At 53.2% G+C, this 20,802-nt stretch overlaps 1 protein-coding gene across 3 annotated transcripts; it reads right to left on the bottom strand.

Annotated features, from left to right (window-relative positions):
* Positions 1-6,949: 6,949 nt before the first annotated feature.
* AOC3 (amine oxidase copper containing 3) lies at positions 6,950-18,194 on the bottom strand. Of its 3 annotated transcripts, XM_039516381.1 has the most exons (5): positions 15,607-18,194; positions 11,165-11,450; positions 8,733-8,862; positions 8,276-8,438; positions 6,950-7,608 (listed from the first exon to the last, which is right to left on the bottom strand). In XM_039516381.1, the coding sequence occupies exons 1-5, from the start codon at positions 17,177-17,179 to the stop codon at positions 7,589-7,591; spliced, it is 2,172 nt and encodes a 723-aa protein (XP_039372315.1). In that variant the 5' UTR covers positions 17,180-18,194; the 3' UTR covers positions 6,950-7,588. The 3 variants fall into 3 exon arrangements, with proteins under 3 accessions (XP_039372315.1, XP_039372314.1, XP_039372316.1); XM_039516380.1 differs by having other exon boundaries at positions 6,950-8,438; positions 15,607-18,191; XM_039516382.1 differs by lacking the exon at positions 15,607-18,194 and adding an exon at positions 14,888-15,406 and having other exon boundaries at positions 6,950-8,438.
* Between the last annotated feature and the right edge of the window lie 2,608 nt (positions 18,195-20,802).

Raw genomic sequence — 20,802 nt, 5'->3', positions numbered from 1 at the left:
TCTCCTCAGTCCTGAGTGGATTCTCCAGGCATGAGAGCTCCTGGAGGGGCAGCGGCAGCACAAGTTTCTTCTCCCCGTACGCTCCTTGCTCCACCCACTGGCCTCATCCTTGACCTGGAGCAAGACAGGCACTCCAACCCCATGGCCAGTTCAACCTGTGGCTCTCTGCTGAGGCTGCCACCAGTGCGCGTGGTTTTACTGGTGTGGACACCTCTCCAGTAGGAACTGGGCTGAGACCCTTCCACTCCATTCACACAGGCCCAGCATACACTGGGCCATGGGTGGAGGGGGTGTGCTCTGGGGGTGACGGCAGAGCAGGATCTGGAGTAGTTTCACCTGGGTTAGCTCTGTGCTCCCATCTGCTGGGAGCTCCTCTCTCCTTGCAGCTAAGGAAACTGGCCTTGGCTCAATGGTATTCCAAGTCTGGCCCAGGCCCCCGAGGCCGGAAAGGGCAGGGAATCAGCCCATGGCTCTGGGGAAGGAGCAGGGGCTTTCATGCTTTGTTGTACCATCTGAGGATTGAACGTGAAGTTCCAGCTGCCCCAGGCTCTTCTCTGCATGCTGGGCACCATGGCTGGGACGCAGCCCAGACCTGAACTCCACAGCCTCTGGGCTGCTGTGGGGGAGATGGGGCTTCCCACTAACATGCAGAAGGGAGTCAGGAGAGGCCCTGCAGCCACAGGATGGGGGCCACTCTCCAGGTAAGCACAGCAACAGGAAGGAAGGGGGCATATGTGTGGCCATGTTTGATGCACCTTAACTTCTGCAAGCTGGGACTTGCAGGTCCCTACGCGAGGAAGCCTGCAGCACCTCTGTGTGTAGCACTGGAGAAAGGGGAGAAGTGTCCCCTTTGGTGTGGGATGGACGGGCATCGGCGTGAGATTGATTTCATCAGTACTAAACTACCATTGGTGGGTGAACGCTGCCTGTCCCAGCTCTGAGCATCTCCAGTGATGCCGGTTCCTCAGATGCTGGCTCCATCCTCTTGCAGCGATACAGTGTTTATAGGCCACTGTGCAGGGCTCATGAGCCAAAGAGCGATGGCTGCAGGACGCTGCGAAGCAGCCTTTGGGCGGAGGATGTAGGCCAGGAAAGGAGGACTAACCTTCAGTCTATTTATAAAGCACCCACAGTTCCCAATCCATGGCATCTGAAACAATAATAAACAGGGAGAAAAAAAACAACCACATCAGAACCACCAGCTCCTCTTGCTCCAGAGAGTTTCAATACGTAACAAGTTACGACAAAACCTCACTGCAGCCCCAGTGCCTCTTGCCAACCTTTGATCCACTAACCATGACAGCCAGATCGCTGGCTTTGGGACAGCGTGTTCCCTGAGATTCCCAGGGCCCTGGTTAGCGTCCAGTCACACAATCAGCAACGTGGGCTCTGGGAAACGCTCCCAGCTTCTGCCCTTGCTGCGACATCCCCTCCGTCAGAGAGCCTGTCTGTGTCCTCTGGGCAAATATTTAATCTAAAGTGCTCCCGGCCAGCCAGGAACTTTGGGGGGACTAAGTGCTGAGGAGTGAGGAGCTAGTCGTGGCTGGCAGCAGTTAGCGCGGTGCGCTCCCAGCCTTCACCTGCGTCAGCGCAGCGAGCAGAGTCCAGGCAGGCCAATCCGGTAAACACACTGGGCAGATGGTGATGGATTTCTGAGAACTTGGCCTCCCCAGGGACTGGCTTGCCGTGTGCGGAAGGCAGAGAACATTCAGGGAACAGCATCCCATTTAGGGCTGTCACTGACCCCTCCATACCTCTGCTTTCCCAGCTCATGGGGCCTGATTCTGCTTTCGCCTACTCTGGCATAAATCCAGAGGAACTGCATCATCACAGATGGTGTGAAGATGGTGGCAGCATGAGAGACAAGGCCCATGGACATGAAGGTCTGAATGGACCATTGTGCCAGGCTAGCCCCACCCAGGGACCCTTGCAGTAGAGGCAACTATGCTTCCCTCCCAGGGGACAGGACTGAGCCCAGTAACCCGTGGGCCACCCAGAGAACCCCCTCTTGCTTTAAAGACTCCCAGGGGCTTGAGTTCAGTACTTCCCCTGGCACCAGGGCCTCACGGACGAGGATAAGGCAGGCGGGAGAGCACAAGGCTCAACGCACTGATGGTTTTAAAGCCTGTTGAGATTCTCAGAGGCCAGAGACAGGGCAAGGGATGCTGCTGCTAATGCCCCCCACCTGTGAGCGGTGTACAGCAGCCGAACCACAGACACAGGAGATGGAAAAGCCATAATCAGCTAGTCCACCACCTACCCTGGGGCTGATGGCAGGATTGTTCCCTCCTGTGCAGGGAGGAGCCTAACAGCAAGGACTTTTCTAACACGTCCCCTCCACTCCCTGGCAGGTATTTTCCGCACCTTCCGTTTGCCGTTGTCTGGGCAGCTACTCTGGCCCACTCATCTCCTGGGCATTGGCCCTTACGTGGGAACCAATTCTTGGACTGTCCCACCGGATAATCTCTACAGACCCACTGTCAGCTGGCAAAGCTCCGGGAGGAAGTGGCGTCTTTCCCAGCCAGTCGGGAGTCTGCAAAGTAAACTGCTTTCCATATGGCTTTCGGTCTGTTCTTCTATTAAAAGAGGAATCATCCTAATACACTGAGGTTTCTGGAGAGCCCTCAGACAGGGCATAGACTGGGGATAACCGCTCTTGCCACTGAAATGCAACCACCTCTGGGATGGGACGTAGGAGCAAGCAGCATGACACAGTCCTGAGCCTAGAGCTGGGGGAGACCCAGGTAACTTCACCGAGGGGCATTTTGACCAGGAGAGTTGACCTGACATTGCTGCTCTGGGGAAAGGGAATCCTGACTGGGCCGGTCAGGGCTTTGGGGTTGAACTAGCACCCACGAGAGAGAAGGAGTCGATAACAGAGCAGGCAGGAGCAGCCCTTGTGGTAAAGCAAAGACCACAGAACCCTGCATGTGTCCCTTGGCGAGCACAAAGGAGCCTGAGAGGGGCCCATCACTGTGGGCCCCGTGCGCCAGGCCTGGCCCAGGCAGGGATCCCTGAATGCAGCAGCCATAACACCTCTCTCAGACAAGAGCAGGGAGCTCCCAGGGCTCATTTTTATGGAAAGCCTCCAGCTCTGATCCCACAGAACCCACCTCACAAACGACACCCCCACCTGGACGCTGTCAGCCCAGGGACAGGGTCATCAGCAGCTGGAGACGCTCTGCGGCTCAATGGGCTCTGATCCTGGCTCTGTTCTCGTTCAGCCCACAGCACAATACACCCTCCTACCAATCCTGACCTTCGACATCTGTGATCAGTCAGATCACCAAATCCCTTCCTGCCCTGGTCAGCAAACTGCCCCTGACCCAGCCCCTGGGTTCCATGACAGTCCGTATAAATACACTCACGCGGCCACTGCGCCGCACACACATACCGGTGCTCCACCAGCTTCCCAGAGTCCAGTGCTGCCGTTTGACAGATGGGGAAAGCAGTGCAGCTCCTTATGCAGACCACCAGGTTCCTTGTTAGCAAGCTCTCAGGCCAGGCCTGCTGCCCCAGCGAATGTCCCAGCCCCTGAGCGGTGCTGCATGAGGCAGACTCCCCTGCTTCTCCCATGGGACTGCCCAACCTAAGGTTTGACCAATGTCTCAAAAGCGAGGCCTTGGGAAAGCGTCTGTGCCTTGGGGCAGACATGGGCCTTCCCCACCCTCAGACACACAAACCCACCAGACTTCCAGTTTGGTGCATGTTCCCTGGGACAAGCCCCACTACGAAGAGGCGGGCGCTAGGGCGCATGGGACTTGCTCAGATGTTGTGTGCCCACGGCGCTGGGCTGCATGAGCTCTGAGCCCTGCAGGTGTCTGGCGGGGCTGTGGGGCCATTGGACAAGGGTCCGTGTCTCTGATCCAGAGCTAGGATTGCTCTCCACAAAAGCCAAGGCCAGGGCTGATTAATCGCTGCTTGGTACAATTGTTACACATTAACTCACTTGTTTGTCCCTTATTTTCCAGCTAGTGCTTTGCTGTCAGTGGACTGGGTCCACAGAGCATTCCCAGCACGCGTCTTGTGCGTGGAACGGTAGCAAAGGTATTGCACAGCCACGGAACACCTGGAGAACTGGCTGTGCTGCTCCCACAGCCCTTTAACCTGCCCCTTGCCCCGTGCACGACTGGGCTCCTTACAAATCACAATCAACTCAGGGAACAACAGGCAACCCAGGGGAGGGGGAGCTGAGCCTCCCAAGCTGTGCCACAGGCTGCCCCACCACGCAGAAGAGCTCAGAAGCAGCTGGGTTGCCACCTGCTGGGAAAGGGGTGAAAGCAGGAGAGCACAGGTGGCATCCTCATGCTGGGAGCTAAGCCAGCTCCACTTCTCGGTCAGCTGTGAGTCCCCTCCCCCTCCTCCTCGGATGCTAGGTTCTCCCGCGCCTGGACACCACGCCCGCAGAGTCCTGCACAATGGGCGCTCCCTCCTCTGCTAGTGATGTCACGACTGGTTATTGTGGTGACAGCTGTGATGTCACAAGCAAAGAGCGCCTGGAAGAAGCAGCCAGAGCAAGGGAATTTTGAAGGTGACTGATGACCTGTTCTCAGGCCAACCCTCTCCCTGACCCCGGAGAGTGGGGCAGAGGAACACGGAGTGTTCCCTTCATTAAAGGGAAGGCACCACTCTTCCTAGGCCTGCGCTGCTCTCAGACCCCCTCCCCACAGCCCTGAGGTTGCTGGCGAGAAAAGCTGTCATCACAACAGGCAATAGCTGGTGCTCAGCTCCCCCACTCCTGAGTGCAGGGGCCGGGTCCTTTGTGCAGGGGCTGGGCCCCTCCGCAATACTGCAGCACGACTCACAGCTGTATGCTCCAGAGTGGAATAAGCTCCAGCCCCAATGCTGCAGCACTTCCCGCCCCGAGAAAGCTGCTCTGCCTGGGCCTACTGACTGGAAGTGGCTGGGGAGCATTTCCCGGCTCGCTGGGCCGTTGCTCTGGGATTTGCTAGAGCTCCGCCCTCGTGCTCAGCCTCTGACTCCTCTTGCCAGGACTGTTTGTGCTAGAGACACAAATTAAGCAGCCCACCAGTGTCCTAAGGGAGTGAAACTTTCTCATTGCAGACAGAGGGGATCTGAGAGCCAAGAGCAGAACCTAGCATTTATTTCCTGTCACTGTGCCAAATGCTGCAAAGAGAATCTTGCAGCCCCCTCACAGCAGGCCAGGCCAGGCCAGGCCTTTCCTCCACCTCCGAGCCTTCCAGTGTGTTGCAATGCACTTGTGATGACAATCAGCATCTCTGAGCCCCCACCCCCCACAACCAGCCAGCACTGCAGCACCGCTGACAGGCTCCAGAGTCAGGACTGACGGCCAGGGCCGGGCGGGGTGAGGAAGGAGAAATAAAGGACAACTTACAGGAGCAGGTCTTCCCACTGCCTCCCAGATCATCATGTCCTGTTCATAGCAAACAGGCAGTGCAATCCCCATGTGTTAGGAGTTGGAGTCAGGGAGTAAAGTTTAGGCCCGAATCAGAACTTTTCCAGAGTGTTTGGAGCTGGGGTTGTGGTTCCAGCCCATCTCTAGGAAATGGATCACACACAAGTCTGGGTTTGAAAAGCACTTGAGTGCTAGTCTATTAGGCAGGGAATGCCATTTTGAGCACCAGCTCCCTTGACCCAACAGAGACTGCAACCCCCACAGACCCCTCAGCAAATGCCTCCTGACCAGCTTGCAGACAGATGCAAAACCAACCCAAAAAGCCTGGAGAAAGGGTTACCAACATTGTATTTCAAAAATAAGGGACTGTTTTCTTAGCACCCCTGCCCTTTCTCTCCTCTGATATTATTATTGTTATAATTAATTATTAACAGGACTCACCTCCATTCACTATCACCAGGGGTGTTTCTTGCTGCTTTTTGCTGCACTCAGCAACTCCCAGTCTTCTTGTACCAAGATGAAAAAATAAGGAACTGTTATCAGCCCTTATTGCCTGGATCCACCTAGCAAAGGTTTGCTACCACTGTTCTGGTGGGGAGAGACACCTGTGTCCCCTTAAGCAACAGAAATGCAGAAATTCAGCTTTTAAACAGGCACCCAAAAACTGAGCGAAAAAGACACCCTGTGTCAAACACGGCTTTCTGGTCACTGGGACCCCTTCCCCAGCCAGCCTTGACAGCTGCAGGGTCACACAACAGTCCTGTAACCCAGACTTGAGGCCTGGGGAGCACGGTCTCAGCACTCAAACCATCCAGGCTGTTCTCCCACTAGCTGTGCAGTGAAATAACAAGAGGCATTCTGGGCAATTCCATGCAAATGAGCGTGCCAGCCAATGCCCTAACATCTCCGCCACTCCCCATGGAACTGGCAGTCCCCAAACTGCACCAGTCTTTGAGGCCCATCTTGAACATCCGTCCGCCATCTGCAGTCTGCTGCAACATATCCTGAGCTTTCTGACAGTCTGCCTGGTGCATTCCCGCCTCCTGCCTCTTACTTTCCCAGGACATAGTAAGTCATCGCTGTCCTACACCCTCCTGCCGGGTCTGTTTCAGCCCTGCCTCTCTCCAACGGGAACACTCATCACCTTCATCCATTGAGCTCAAAACATTTTACAATACAGAGTCGGCATTATCGATTCGTGCCCCTTTTACAGCAGAGAAAACCAAGGCACCAGGAGGTCAAGTGACGCCTCCCAGGTTCCACACACTGAATCATAAGCAGAGTTGGGAACAGAACCCATATCTTCTGCCTTCCACCCAAAGGAGCCTTTGCTCCCTTACAGCAGTGGTTCACAACCAGGGACACATACACCCCTGGGGATACACACAGGTCCAGGGGCGGGGGTACATCAACTCAACTAGATATTTGCCTAGTTTTACAACAGGCTACATATAAAGCACTAGCAAAGTCAGTCAAACTAAAATTTCATCAGCCAATGACTTGTTTATGCTGCTCTATAGACTATACACTGAAACGTCTAAGTACAATATTTTAATTCCAATTGATCTGTTTTATAGTTATATGGTAAAAATGAGAAAGTCGGCCATTGTTCAGTACTAGTGGGCTGTGACACTGCTGTATTTTGATGTCTGATTTTGTAAGCAAGTAGTTTTTAAGTGAGGTGGAACTTGGGGTACATAAGACAAATCAGACTCCTGAATGGGGTACAGTAGTCTGGAGAGGCTGAGAGACCCGGCCTTACAGCAACACAAAACAGGAGACAAAAACAGGACATTTCTAAAGCCATTAGCACTTTTAAAAACCTTTTCCAAATGACGCTGCTGTAACTTACCTTTTATTAGCACATCTTTTCCTGTGTTTTATAATGTGGACATATGTGTAACTACTGAATATATGTGAAGGTACTGACAGCTGTAATATTTTGACTGACATACACCTAAGCCAATGAGGATACAGAGCTTGTAGCAATACAGAAATGTCACAGGAAATAAAAATTGGTCTTGAATGCACATCCAACCTGAGCTCCTTGGTAGGCCTGTGAGAAGCTGACAGATGCTTGCTAGTGAATGTTTTGCTTGAAGCTACATCAGGTCACGTCTAGTGAGTGTGCAGAGCTTCTGTGTCTAAGTCTCTTATATACACTCTTAGATAAACTGCAACTCTGCACCAGGTCACTAGGTATCTGTTGAATCAAAAGGGACCTGGGAAAACTTTAATTAAACATGAGGTATTTCAAACTTTGTCCAATTGAGGGCCCTGCTGACAACATGCCAGGAACCTGACTGCTGCAACCATCTGGGAGCTGGTGGAGTAGCGCAGGCTGGGGCCGGGTTGCTCCGGTTCCTGCTGCTGCCAGTGAGTGCGGGGTCGCTGGGGGAAGAGGTGCAATGGGAGCAAGCCAGGGACAGAGCAAGGGGGAGGGCAAGAGGCAGGGCGGAGGGAGTTGTCCGGTGCCCCACACCCCCTAGGGATGGCCCTGCCCCTTGCAGGGGGTGCCGGCCGAGGGACAGGGCTGGTCACCGGGGCTAGTGCTGTCGCGTATGCAGCACCCAGCTGCCTAAGGCATCATGAAATTTGGGGCAATTTGGTGCCCCAAATTTCATGGTGCCCTATGCAGCTGCGGATGCCTAAGGACCATCTACAGATCTATGGTGTCAGTGAGCCAGGGCTGACTGCTGCTTTCGATGGAAGCCTGAGCACATGGCCCAATGAACAGTCAATCACCAGCCACTTACAAGGCCCTGCAGTCAGGGGCTCAGGGACCTGTCTGGTTCCGGAAGCCATTGTAGGTGAATGGGGGGAGGGCTGGTGAGCACGAGGCTGTCTTTGACAGGCAGGCAACAGGATTAACTTTACACATGCTGGGGTCCTGGTCACTTCTGAAATAGATGCCATCAGGTGAGTGAACAGAGGGGTCTTCATCAAAATAGTTGTAGGGTCTCAGGAAAAAGCCGACTCCGTTCCCCACAGTCACCGTGTTAGGAATATCCTCAGTATGCGGGATGTGCAGGAAGCCAACAGAAATCCAGGCAACCAGGTCCTGGAAGAGGAAGAGACACGTCACTGGGCTATTTCAGGAGAACTGCTAGCTAGGAGAGCACACCTGGGGCAGACCCTCTGTAAACACCACTGAGCAATGACCACTGGTCCAGCATACACAGGGAACGAGGGAATACCCTGCTGGCTGTGACATGAACTGTTCTAGCCAGCACCGTGTCTGCCCACCCCTGGGCTGGACTCCCCATCTGCTGTGTGTGTGTGTGTGTGTGTGTGTGTGTGTCCTGCACACTCCCCTGGAAGGCGCTGCAGCCCTCAGTGGGAGAACCCAGCACACCTCATTTACGATGGTCTCATTGTCTATGAAATCAGCGAAGGCCACGGTGGGTGTCCAGGGGTCGTTCTGGTTGTAGATGCTGGTGCTGGTCGGCTCCTCCTCTTTCCGTTTGGTGACGGCCAGTTTGTACCTAACGAGCAGAGAGAAGAGATTGATTTGCTCTCCCCATGCAGACTGAGCCTGAGTGACGACATCCGTTCTGGGAGCTCGACTCCTGGATTCTCTTCCCTGCTGCGTGAGCCTGGGCAAGTCACTTCTCCTCTCTGTCCCTGTTTCCCCAGTGGCAGAATGGCAGTAATGATCCCTGCCTCCAGGGGCGTGTGATGATTAGAGAGTTAGTGTTTGTAAAGGGCCCTGTGTGTTTGTCTGGGCAGCGTGCTAGAGGCGCGCCCTCTCTGCAAATCACCAGTGTAGTGGCTCCACTCACACAGCATCTGTCAATGGGGAGTGCCCCGGGAGAGGACCCACCCCACACTTACAAATGCTGATAAGGGGCAGGAATACTAGGGGAGAGGATATGAAATGGAAGGGCCATGAAACGGTCAGCACCACATGGTCAGACAGATGTGTCATGAAGGACAGGACATGGCACAGGCTGTGTGGTGGAGAGAGACAGGCTGGGACATGACAGCAAGGCGTGGAGAGATTACCGTAGAGCTCTGGCTACGGGGACCTTGTGAGACCCAGATTGCTGCCTCCCAGTGGGCATCAGACTACGGTTAAAGGGACACTGCTCAAGATGACAAGACTCGACATGTATGTGTTAAATAACAATCTAGATTCACATAGAAACAGGGGGGCCATAATATCTTTTATTGGACCTCACCCACCTTGTCTCCCTAATATCCTGGGACCAACACAGCTACAGCAACACTGCAAACAACAGTCAAGATTCCTAGCATTTCAGGCCAGAAGGGACCATAAGATCTATCATATCCCTCCTGTGCATGATAGGTAGGCCATTAAATTTCACCCTGTTACTCTTGTATTGAGCCCCAGAACTTCAGAAATGTTCCCAGTCCTGATCTGAAGACATCACGAGACAGAGAACCAACACTTACCCTGGGACTTGATTCTATTGGTTAATTGCCCTCACTGCAGAAAACTGGGGCCTAATTTCTAATTTGAATTTGTCTAGCTCCAGCTTCTAGTGAATGAACGACTATGGAGAGAAGCAATTCTGCCACGTTTCTCTTGCATTTTAAAGGCCAAGAATATTTATTGTAATTGTTTAACCTTTCCCCTGTAGGGCAGGAAGCCCCAGCCCCACAGCCCAGAGCTATGGCATGACCCTTTCTGATTTCCCCCTCCAACAAGAGCAAGGACAAAGTTAACAAAGAGCCCTGGCACGGGGGAAAGAGAATTGGGGTTTGAAATACTTTGGGGTTTGCGTCATCAGCAAAATATCGTGGAGCTTCTCTGGGGCTGAGCCTGAGATGAGCCCCTCCCCCCAGACAGGGCCCCCCATCTCTGGGGCTGACCCTGAGGTGAGCCCCTCCCCCCAGACAGAGGCCCCCATCTCTGGGGCTGAGCCTGAGGTGAGCCCCTCCCCCCAGACAGGGCCCCCCATCTCTGGGGCTGAGCCTGAGGTGAGTCGTCCCCCCCAGACAGGGCCCCCCCATCTCTGGGGCTGAGCCCGTGGTGATCATGGGAGCTGTGCCTGGACGCTTTTAAAACCTATTTTTATCTTCACTCACAGCTGCCCAGACTCCAGCAGCTGGTCTGGGGGAGCGAGCGCCTCTGTACTCCTGGCCTCTTTCCCTCCACTTTGTCCCAGCCCTGGATGCTATTTCAGCACAGGCATTTTACATCATTTCCCTTTGGCTGTTTTCCCTGCGTGTGTGGGGCTCGCTAGCAGGGATGGGGTCTCCAGAGGCTGAGCAATGGAGAGAGGGAAACAGCATCTGCAGAGCTTGCACCAAGTCAGTTTCTGTTTTGGATCCATCTCCCCGGGTCTCACATCCCTGCTGCCCCAGAGTGGCCCCAGCAGGACAGGGCGGGAGAGCCGGGATCAGAGGCATAACCCAGCCGATCCATCAGTCAGAACACAGCATTACTGCTGCACCCAAGCAAAGCTGGATGGAAACAGGCCAGCATTGAATTCCCGCCTTTATCTTGGCGTCAGACTGGAGAGTCCATCCAATTCAGTGTCCCATTTCTGAAAGCAGCCAGCGCCCGCTGCTTCAGAGGAAGGTGCAAGAAACCCCATAGCGGGACTTGTGGAATAACTGGTTCCTCCTGCTGCCAGGCAAGCAGTGCTCGACTCAGGCCCTGAAGCAGGAGGCTGCTGGCCCATTGCTGTATCACTGGGGGCTGCTCCCCACAGCCCCAGTTTTGCAGCCACTAGTCCCAACATGACACCAACCCAGAGAGGGATGGCAATTATTTAAGCACAAGCAGGAATTGCTTAATTTCTAAATGTAAACACCTACCTCCCCCAGCTGATGGACCGCTCCATGGAACTGGCTTCTGGCAGATGGTCCCCAGCAAAGCTGACTATCTGGATCCTGTAGCCGCGCTGGTGGCCCCACTTATTTTCACGGTTGGTGGTGAAGTGGATGTATCTGGGGATCTTGGAGTGAAGTGGGAACACAGCCTTGTCCTCAGTGTCCAGGACTTTCTTGGTGAGCCGTGGCCTCTGTATCTGGTGCTCTGGACTCCAAGGAGCCTGCACGGTATCGAATGTCATGTCATGAGCCACCAGAGAATTCTTTGTTCCTACAAGGCAAAGAGAAAACCTCTGAGAAATTGCACCCTTGGCCTCCAGGGCTTCCTGATAGGTTGTAAGAGTCAGGCTGTGGCTCATTCCAAACTGCAGACTACAGAGGCAGGCCCTGCAGCTCACTCAGGAGGACGAAGAACTGTGTGAAAGATCTTGAACAGAACCAATCTATTGCAATCAGGGGAGGTCGCGGATGACTGGAAAAAAGCTAATGTAGTGCCCATCTTTAAAAAAGGGAAGAAGGAAGATCCAGGGAACTACAGGCCAGTCAGTCTCACCTCAGTCCCTGGAAAAATCATGGAACAGGTCCTCAAGGAATCAATTCTGAACCACTTAAAGGAGGGGAAAGTGATCAGGAACAGTCAGCATGGATTCACCAAGGGCAAGTCATGCCTGACTAACCTAATTGCCTTCTCTGATGAGATAACCGGCTCTGTGGATGAGGGGAAAGCAGTGGATGTGCTATTTCTGGACTTTAGCAAAGCTTTTGATACAGTCTCCCACAGCAAGTTAAAGAAGTCTGGGCTGGATGAATGGACGGTAAGGTGGATAGAAAACTGGCTAGATGGTCGGGCTCAACGGGTAGTGATCAATGGTTCCATGTCTAGTTGGCAGCCGGTATCAAGTGGGGTGCCCCAAGGGTCGGTGCTGGGGCCGGTTTTGTTCAATATCTTCATTAACGATCTGAAGGATGGTGCACCCTTAGCAAGTTTGCAGATGACACTAAACTGGGAGGAGTGGTTGATATGCTGGAGGGTAGGGATAGGATACAGAGGGACCTAGACAAATTAGAGGATTGGGCCAAAAGAAGTATGATGAGGTTCAACAAGGACAAGTGCAGAGTCCTGCACTTAGGACGGAAGAATCCCATGCACTGCTACAGACTAGGGACCGAATGGCTGGGCAGCAGTTCTGCAGAAAAGGACCTAGGGGTTACGGTGGACAAAAAGCTGAATATGAGTCAACAATGTGCCCTTGTTGCCAAGAAGGCTAATGGCATTTTGGGCTGTATAAGTAGGGGCATTTCCAGCAGATCGAGGGATGTGATCATTCCCCTCTATTCAGCACTGGTGAGGCCTCATTTGGAGTACTGTGTCCAGTTTTGGGCCCCACACTACAAGAAGGATGTGGATAAATTGGAGAGAGTCCAGCGGAGGGCAACAAAAATGATTAGGGGGCTGGAGCACATGACTTATGAGGAGAGGCTGAGGGAACTGGGGTTATTTAGTCTGCAGAAGAGAAGAATGAGGGGGGATTTGATAGCTGCTTTCAACTACCTGAAAGGGGGTTCCAAAGAGGGGGTTCCAAAGAGGATGGATCTAGACTGTTCTCAGTGGTAGAAGATGACAGAACAAGGAGCAATGGTCTCAAGTTGCAGAGGGGGAGGTTTAGGTTGGACACTAGGAAAAACTTTTTCACTAGTAGGGTGGTGAAGAACTGGAATGGGTTCCCTAGGGAGGTGGTGGAATCTCCTTCCTTAGAGGTTTCCAAGGTCAGGTTTGACAAAGCCCTGGCTGGGATGATTTAATTGGGTTTGGTCCTGCTTTGAGCAGGGGATTGGACTAGAACCTCCTGAGGTCCCTTCCAACCCTGAGATTCTGTGATTCTATGATTCATAGAGGAAACACCACCCCCTCCAAAAGGAGCAGCTGACAATACTATAGAACAAGGAACTTCCTACTCACTTAGCATGTTGGGACATGAAAAATTCTAGAGTTCTCTGCTGGATCGACTCATCATCCCACCCTGCTGTGCACCAAACTACTTGTGTCCTCTTGGAAATTCCTCCTTGCTCCACTGCTTTCCATTCTTCAGCCATGTGGGAAATGGGGAAAGGTCATTTCCCCCCATAACTCCTGGGAAAAAGGGTGTTCTCCCCTCTCAACACTTAGAGCTGGCGTGGGGAACTGAGATTTATTGCACAGGGCTTACTATACAGTGAATGTGTTTCAAAATCACTGGCTATATTTCTATGATGTCTCTTCAGGCAGCTCCACCACTAAATGATGTATCTGCCACCCTCTGTCTGTGACATGAGTATAGAGGAAATCCTGTAATAGGTGCATCTTTTTTTATAGGTATCACCAGTCCATATTTAGATCATTCAGCCATCTAGCTCCTCGAGGGTAGCAAGGTGTTACAGTTCATCCTCCAATCCTCTAATTATGCCACCTTCAATAATCTGTTGTCCAGTCTTCTAAGAAGTGCTGGTCCCATGGGACTCATGACATTTCATGGGTGGATTAGGGGCAATCCTTTGTTGAGAGGATTAATGTTTAATTTTAGTTATAAAATACCTTGTGCTTGGCTCAAGAGAGTTTAAAAGTCCAGAAAGGAGACAGACAATTAACAGCTGAATATAGTGAAGCGCTAGAGCTCTGCCCCTGCAGCTCTCCAGGAGGACACCAAGTGCTTTCAGCCAATGCAACACAAGTTAGAAGCATTATATCATCAGAAGAGACTCTTGCTGGCTGATGATGCCAAGAGGGCAGAAACTGTCCCTAAAAGCTTCCAAGAGCTCCTGCCTTTTCACAAGTTAACTTCCATGGGTGTGAAACTATTCACAGGAGTCACATGACACAGGGGTATTTGCCGTTGAACCCTTCCTGTCCCAGGTCATGCCATGACAGTCAGGAAGGAACTGAAGTTTCAGCTTCTTGCCAGCTGTCCTGTGTGTCTGACACGCGTTATGGCGGCTGTCCCATGTGTGCTGAGAATGCCTCTGGGACTTAGGGTGACCAGATGTCCCAATTTTATAGGGACAGTCCCGATATTTGGAGCTTTTTCTTATATAGGCTCCTATTATTCCCCACCCCCGGTCCTGATTTTTCACACTTGCTATCTGGTCATCCTACTGGGACTTGCTCAGCGGATGCTCCACTGCTTAGGCTCACACTTACTGGGATGCTGATAATCACCACCTAGTGCAGGGGCAGGCAACCTATGGCACGCGTGCCAAAGCCGGCACACGAGCTGATTTTCAGTGGCACTCACACTGCCTGGGTCCTGGCCACCCGTCTGGGCGGTTCTGCATTTTAATTTAATTGAAGCTTCTAAAATACTTTAAAAAGCTTATTTACTTTACATACAACAATAGTTTGGTTATATATTATAGACTTATAGAAAGAGACCTTCTAAAAAACGTTAGAATGTATGACTGGCACGTGAAACCTTAAATTAGAGTGAATAAATGAAGACTCGGCCCAGCACTTCTGAAAGGTTGCTGACCCCTGACCTAGTGGTTAATTGGACGCTTTACTGGTATATAGCTAAGGTCTGGTTGGTATTTTGTCATGTGACACTGTTCATGCAGAAAGTCACTAGCAAGAGTAATCTGTTTTCCACGCTATATCTTAGTCTAATAGCTGGGTTGGATTCCTGCAAGCATCCCCTTTGGGGCTAAGTAGGTCTGTAACATAAAGTGGCCCCTTACCTGTGCAGAATTAATGCATGCCCCCACAGGTGGATTGGAGTGAATCCGTCCTAGCTTGTTATTCCCTCGGGCAGTTAAGTTATACTCTTCCAGGTTCAATGCTGAAGCTTTCTTCTCCCCCCAGGGAGGCAGTTGCATCCAAGACCTATGGCAGCAGTCAGCAAAGTGTGTGTCTACAATTCCTAAACCTGCCAAAGTTTGATGTTTTTCCTATGGAAGTTGATCCAGAAGGGTTTCTAATTTAATCTGGCTGCTCCACTTTATCCGCTGCTCTGGTGAGTTTCTGTGCCATTTCCTTACACTGGTCTCCAGCTCGCTTTATGGGGAGGGGACCCTGCCAGCTCCCTGAATTACAGACTATAGAATTCAGCGCTTATATCTAGTGGCCCCAATTCCCGCTGCATTCCAGCTCCTTTACACCATTTCAGAACAGGGCAGATCCCAGAGCAACCCAGGGCTGGTGTAATGACCATCCCACACACTCAGCTCCTGGCACAGGAGTGAGCCAGGGGGTGGGAAAGGATGTGGCTGCCTGATCCCTTTGTGTTGCAGCTGTTCTGGGCTGTGGGAATCTGTCTTAAATTGGGTTCTAATTTACATTGGGGGATGGGCAGGCCCTGGCCAAGCCCAGAACTCAGAAGCCCCCTTTGCGCCACCTTGGGCTGCTCCGAGAGAGAGAGAGAGAGCGCGCGCACGAGCACACATGCAAAGAGACCTACCTCCAACATCCAAGTCCACTTTATAATTGATGAGATGGTTGTGCATTGTCCCTAGGGTGTGTTCCCCAACCTGACTGCCATGTTCAGTGCCTGTGCCATAGAGAAAGGATGAGCTAATATAGCCAGTGGCGTGGATTTTCACTTCAATAGCTCCGTTCTGGTAGAATATGAAGTCCCAAACGTAGTCATAGTTAATGAGAGTTGAAATGGCCCTGAGAACAAGAGCATATTTAGTCAGACCGCCATAGTACAGGGACTGCAAGTTGGAATAATGGCGTCTCAGCGGGACTGAAGTGTCCTGCTCGAAAATACACAAGGAGTTTTTATTAACTTTAGGGGTCTCTGATTCAACTAGATAGTGTCTATCCACATAGGTGGCCGTGTAGGGGCAATCAACACCTCTGACCAGCTCAAAAGCAAACTTGCCGATGCCAAAGCTCCCATCCATATATCTAGTCACCATCCCTCCGGGACAATTAGAGCCGTAGACAGCAAGGGCTTCTTGGAGACTCAGCTCATAGACAATCCTCTCTCCATTGAACTTGATGTCAAAGAGACGTGGCCCTGTATTCACATCCATCCCAAAGGCAAAACTCCAGGACTGGAAGATGACGTGATTGTTTTGGATGCTGTAGCGGGGTCCACGAGGCTCATATTGCAAAGGGCCTGGTGCCATGGGGGCTGCTCTGGGCCTCATGGAACCAAATTCCTCATCAGGTTGGACTTTCTTAACTTTTACATCTTTTACGCGGCCTTGTATGAACTCAGTCTCCAGCTGCTCCATGTCTTCATAGTACTTGCCATTATAGAAGACTTTGCTTATCCTCCATTGGGAGGCGTCCAGGCTGCTGTGATTAACCAGCACCTCCAGCCCCACTGGGTGCAGATAGTAGCCGCTGCCATTCACGTTCTGGAACAGAACAAACCAGGTGGCACGATCTCCTGACTGGAACCCCCGAGGGACTGTGGTGAGGGTAGCAAAATTGGTCTCATCATAATCACAGCACTCTCTGAGCAAGCCTGGTGCTTTGGAGAACTCCTGGTAGACAAAGCGGTCAATATCCTTGTATTCCTTCTCAGTCACTGGTCTGCGGTGATATGGCAGCTTCCCTCCATACTTCCGCACTGTGACATCCCTGTGAGTTGTTGGCTTTGGCAGGGGACTCACCACGTACTCCGTGACATTCGGGTCTGTTTGGTTTCCGAAATACACCACAGCCAGCGCCTGCCGGGGGGGTCGCTTGCCCCCACGATCCAAGAACCCCAATGCCTCTGCCTTGGTGGGGAGCTGCACATCGATGTAGTAAATGCAGTTATCAGAAGGGTTTGCTTGAGAGGCATCTACCAATGGCACCCCAAGGTTTTCCTGAAGATATGTCACCACTTGCACCATTTCTTCTGGCGTCAGATCGGCAAAGACCAGGCTCTGGTCGCTGTGCTTTCCCTCCTGGCTGCTCAGGCTCTGCGGCTCACAGCTGGCCGGTTTCACTCCTCGAGTCAGCAACACACAAACCAAAGCAAAAATTGTGGCTAGCGCCAGAACCAGGAGGATGAGGACAGTTTTCAGGTTCATGTTGCAGCTGCAGAGCTGGCTCCTGAAGCCTCACAGAATGGGGGTGCCTGCTGCAGGCAGCCTTGCTAGGAGAGCAGGCTGTGTCTGTCTGTGGGGAGGTGCAGGGCTGGAGGAAGGCGATGTGGTGAGAAGATGCTTGAGGTTTGCCGTCAACCATAAAAGGCTACTTCTGCGTCTCCAGACCATTCACAGGCTCAGCTTCTTAAGCAGCACTTTAGGTCTCCACACAGCACTCACTTCCTGGCCAGCTCTTTGGGAGGCGGGTTACAGAGGCTGCTCCCAGCCCCACGGCGCTTGGAGCAGGGATGGCTTTGGAGTCGTTTTAGAAAACACAAGCACAGACCCAAAAAAAAACAGGGAAAGCAAAATGCTCTGGCCAACAAAGCAGAGATGTTGAAGAAGAGAGACCATCTGCTAGGGGCTTCTTGCCAGATGTTGTAACCCGATCCCTCCCTGGCTACAGTCCACTTCTCTGCTGCCCTGTCCCAGACTTTCCCCCTTCGGGCTTCCCTCTGTCTTGCTTCTAATGACTCCCCTGCTTGGCAATTTACTTGGTTACATCCCAAGAGCTGTTGTTTGGGCTGATCAGGCTGGACTCGTTTCTCGCACCTGCTCTGGTGCCACCGCAGGCTCCGCTGACTCCTTTATTCAGTGTTTGTGGGCACATGGCCCTGGCTCTGGTGCTCGCTCTGCCAGGTGTGACTTCCCATATCTATTCCCTATTCCAGCCTCCTGCTGCCATTCGACGCTCAACACAGCAGGGAGTTCCCCCACTGGGTGTGTGGCACCTTATTGTGCGAAAAGCCCTCTTGGAATGGACCTCCTCACTAGTGGTACAACCCAGCGGGAATAAGCGTGGCCAAACTGGGCCCATGGGAGCTAAGGACTCTGTCTTTGTTCGTTTGTTTGTCAAGCACCATGCACATTGCTGAGACTATCTGCAAGAAATAATCAGGGGCTGCTGGGAGGGGAACGGGCTGCAGGAGGGTTCACAGGTTGCTAGGTGCCTTTAGAAATAGTGTTTATATTCTGTAGCAGCACCCAGAGGTTCTGGGGCAGGCCAGAGCACCCTGGTGATGGGCACTGAACAAACATACATGGAGAGACAGACCTTTCCCTAAAGAGCTCACACATGCTATGGAATGAGCCCAGAGCAAATAAGCAAATCCCACTCCCATCCCCCACATTCTGAGGCTTGGATGTACCAATCACAAACGTGCTGTAGGCGGGTTGCTGATGATGGCCAGACAGGGTCAGAGACTAACAGTGTCTCATCCCCTCAAAAACCTCCTTCCCCATGGCATACCCCTCCCCCCGGGTTCTGAGCTGGATTTGGTGCAGAAAGGTAGGGAAGCCCAGGATGCTCGGACTCCACTCACAGGGTCAGGCACAAACCCAAGCTCAGCTGGTCACTCAGTTTGCCTTGTAAGCAAATTGTCCTTTTCCATCCTTAACTCCCACGTTCAGCAAATGCCACATCTCCCTCAGGCCTCTGCTCCCATTCCCACATTTCCTGCCTGCCTCTGCTGCCTTCTCTCCTGCTGTTTAGGACATTAGGTGTTTTCCCCTCTTCTCATCCCCCTTCCCTTCCTCTTTTAAAGTCATAAGTTCCTTTCACCAAACGCTTGGAGAGCCCCCAGCTCTCCCTGTGTAGCTTTGCTTTTGTAACAGCTGGGCAGGGCTGGCTCCCGGGCTGCAGGCTGGCTTCAGGATTTATGGTATCTCTGAAACCTGCATGTTGCCAAAATCAAAGCGTTTCCTGCATGCTCCAGCCCATGAGCAGAGCTGACCCAGGTGACTATCTCTGGCCTCATCCTGAGGTCTGCTGCCCCTTCATACCAGGAACAGGGGAGGATCTGGACTCTGCATAGGGATGGGGACTTCATCCCTGATTGGTTAAGACTCCATGTCCTGTCTGTGCCACCAGTTTGGCAGAATGTCAAGCTCAGCTCAAGCACTTTGGAATTAAATCTCCTTGGGCATTGGGCAGGGAGGGGGCTTAGACCAACCCTTCCTGTGATGGAGGAGAGGTCTGAGCTGCCAGCTCTGCCCCTTTCCTTCCCAGGAGCCCCGTTCCCACCCCCAGAATCATTTTCAAATTCACTCCTTCCAGTGGAGCAGGGCAGAGTCCCAGCAGATAAAATGCCCAACTCCTCTCATGGCCAGGTCAGTGGCCCACTGGGCTCTTTTGGCAATTTGTCCCTAACTCTGCCCAGGGGCATGGCCCTGCCTTGTGACTTGATCCGAACCCTCATGCAGAGCCCCGTCCCCTCGGCAGGCAGCGGGGACAGGCCCTGGCTGGGATGCTTGTTGCAAGGTGGGTATCAGAGGGGGCCCAGGGCACGGGGGGATGGGATTGGACAGGCTGGAACTGGGAGAAGAGCCCTAGGAGGGAGCTGGATGAGGCAGTGCCTTTGCCTGTCTGGGGAGCACGGCTGCCTGGCACCTGGCACCCACCATGTCTCAGCTGCGCTCTCATGATGGGCACTGACCTGCAGTGCCTCCTCCTAGTCCGGGCTGCTGTGGCAACTGCCAGCAAGCAGCCTCTGCCTCCCGTCTCGCTGCCCCAGGCCCCAGCCCACAGCGGCAGAGACTCGGGGGGGCCCCCCCAACACCAGCCCTACAGCCACTGCCGCTGGCTTCCCAATCAACCCAGCACCACCCCTGCACCCCTTCCAGCCCAGCTACTCCACCCCTGCACTCCACCAGCCCAGCTACTCCACCCCTGCACCCCACCAGCCCAACTACTCCACCCCTGCACCCCTTCCAACCCAGCTACTCCACCCCTGCACCCCTTCCAACCCAGCTACTCCACCCCTGTACTCCACCAGCCCAGCTACTCCACCCCTGCACCCCTTCCAGCCCAGCTACTCCACCCCTGCACCCCTTCCAGCCCAGCTACTCCACCCCTGCACCCCACCAGCCCAACTACTCCACCCCTGCACCCCTTCCAACCCAGCTACTCCACCCCACCAGCCCAGCTACTCCACCCCTGCACCCCTTCCAGCCCAGCTACTCCAGCCCTGCACCCCTACCAGCCCAGCTACTCCACCTCTGCACCCCACCAGTCCAGCTACTCCACCCCTGCACCCCTTCCAACCCAGCTACTCCAGCCCTGCACCCCTTCCAACCCAGCTACTCCAGCCCTGCACCCCACCAGCCCAGCTACCCCCAAGCTACCTCTGCACCAGTGCAGCACCCCCCAGCCCTGCTCACCAACCCCAGCCCTGCACCAGAAGGGGCGTTGTGGGAATGAATAGGGCTTGGTGTCAGTCTCTAACAGCCAGGATTGTGGGACAGCCATAGCTAAGAGCAGTGGGAGGTGCAGCCCCACCTGCTGTCTAACCTCCCAGGCCACAGAGGAAGCTTGAGTTCAGATTCTCTCTAGTACCCTCCAGAGTCACATTGCCTCCCCCACAAATGACCAAGTCTCCCTGAGCAAAAGCTGGCCTAGGACCTTACACTGCTTCCTTTGCAGGACCAAATTCATCTGGGCCTGGAGCCTCAGCAGCCCGTCGTTCCCTAGCTGCTCTGAAAATCATGCTTCCTCCTTGGACAATGGATCCCAGATCTTGGGAAGGAGCCTGCTCCCTTGGGACTAGGGAGGGGCGAAACTTATTTCC

This window comes from Mauremys reevesii, linkage group 27, assembly GCF_016161935.1.
Source record: "Mauremys reevesii isolate NIE-2019 linkage group 27, ASM1616193v1, whole genome shotgun sequence".
In the NCBI taxonomy this organism is placed as follows: Eukaryota; Metazoa; Chordata; order Testudines; family Geoemydidae; genus Mauremys; species Mauremys reevesii.
The sequence above is the reverse complement of the archived record's forward strand: the minus strand, read 5'-3'. Positions and strand labels throughout refer to the sequence as shown.

Bases quoted from the DNA above. Each gene is read 5' to 3' on its own strand.
- AOC3 (XM_039516380.1), bottom strand. From the start codon at position 17,179: ATGAACCTGAAAACTGTCCTCATCCTCCTGGTTCTGGCGCTAGCCACA. The intron at 11,451-15,606 runs GTAGGTCTCTTT...TTTGCCTTGTAG, and splicing joins AGTGGACTTGGATGTTGGAG to GAACAAAGAATTCTCTGGTG. The intron at 8,439-8,732 runs GTGTGCTGGGTT...TTCCTCTTCCAG, and splicing joins ATGAGACCATCGTAAATGAG to GACCTGGTTGCCTGGATTTC.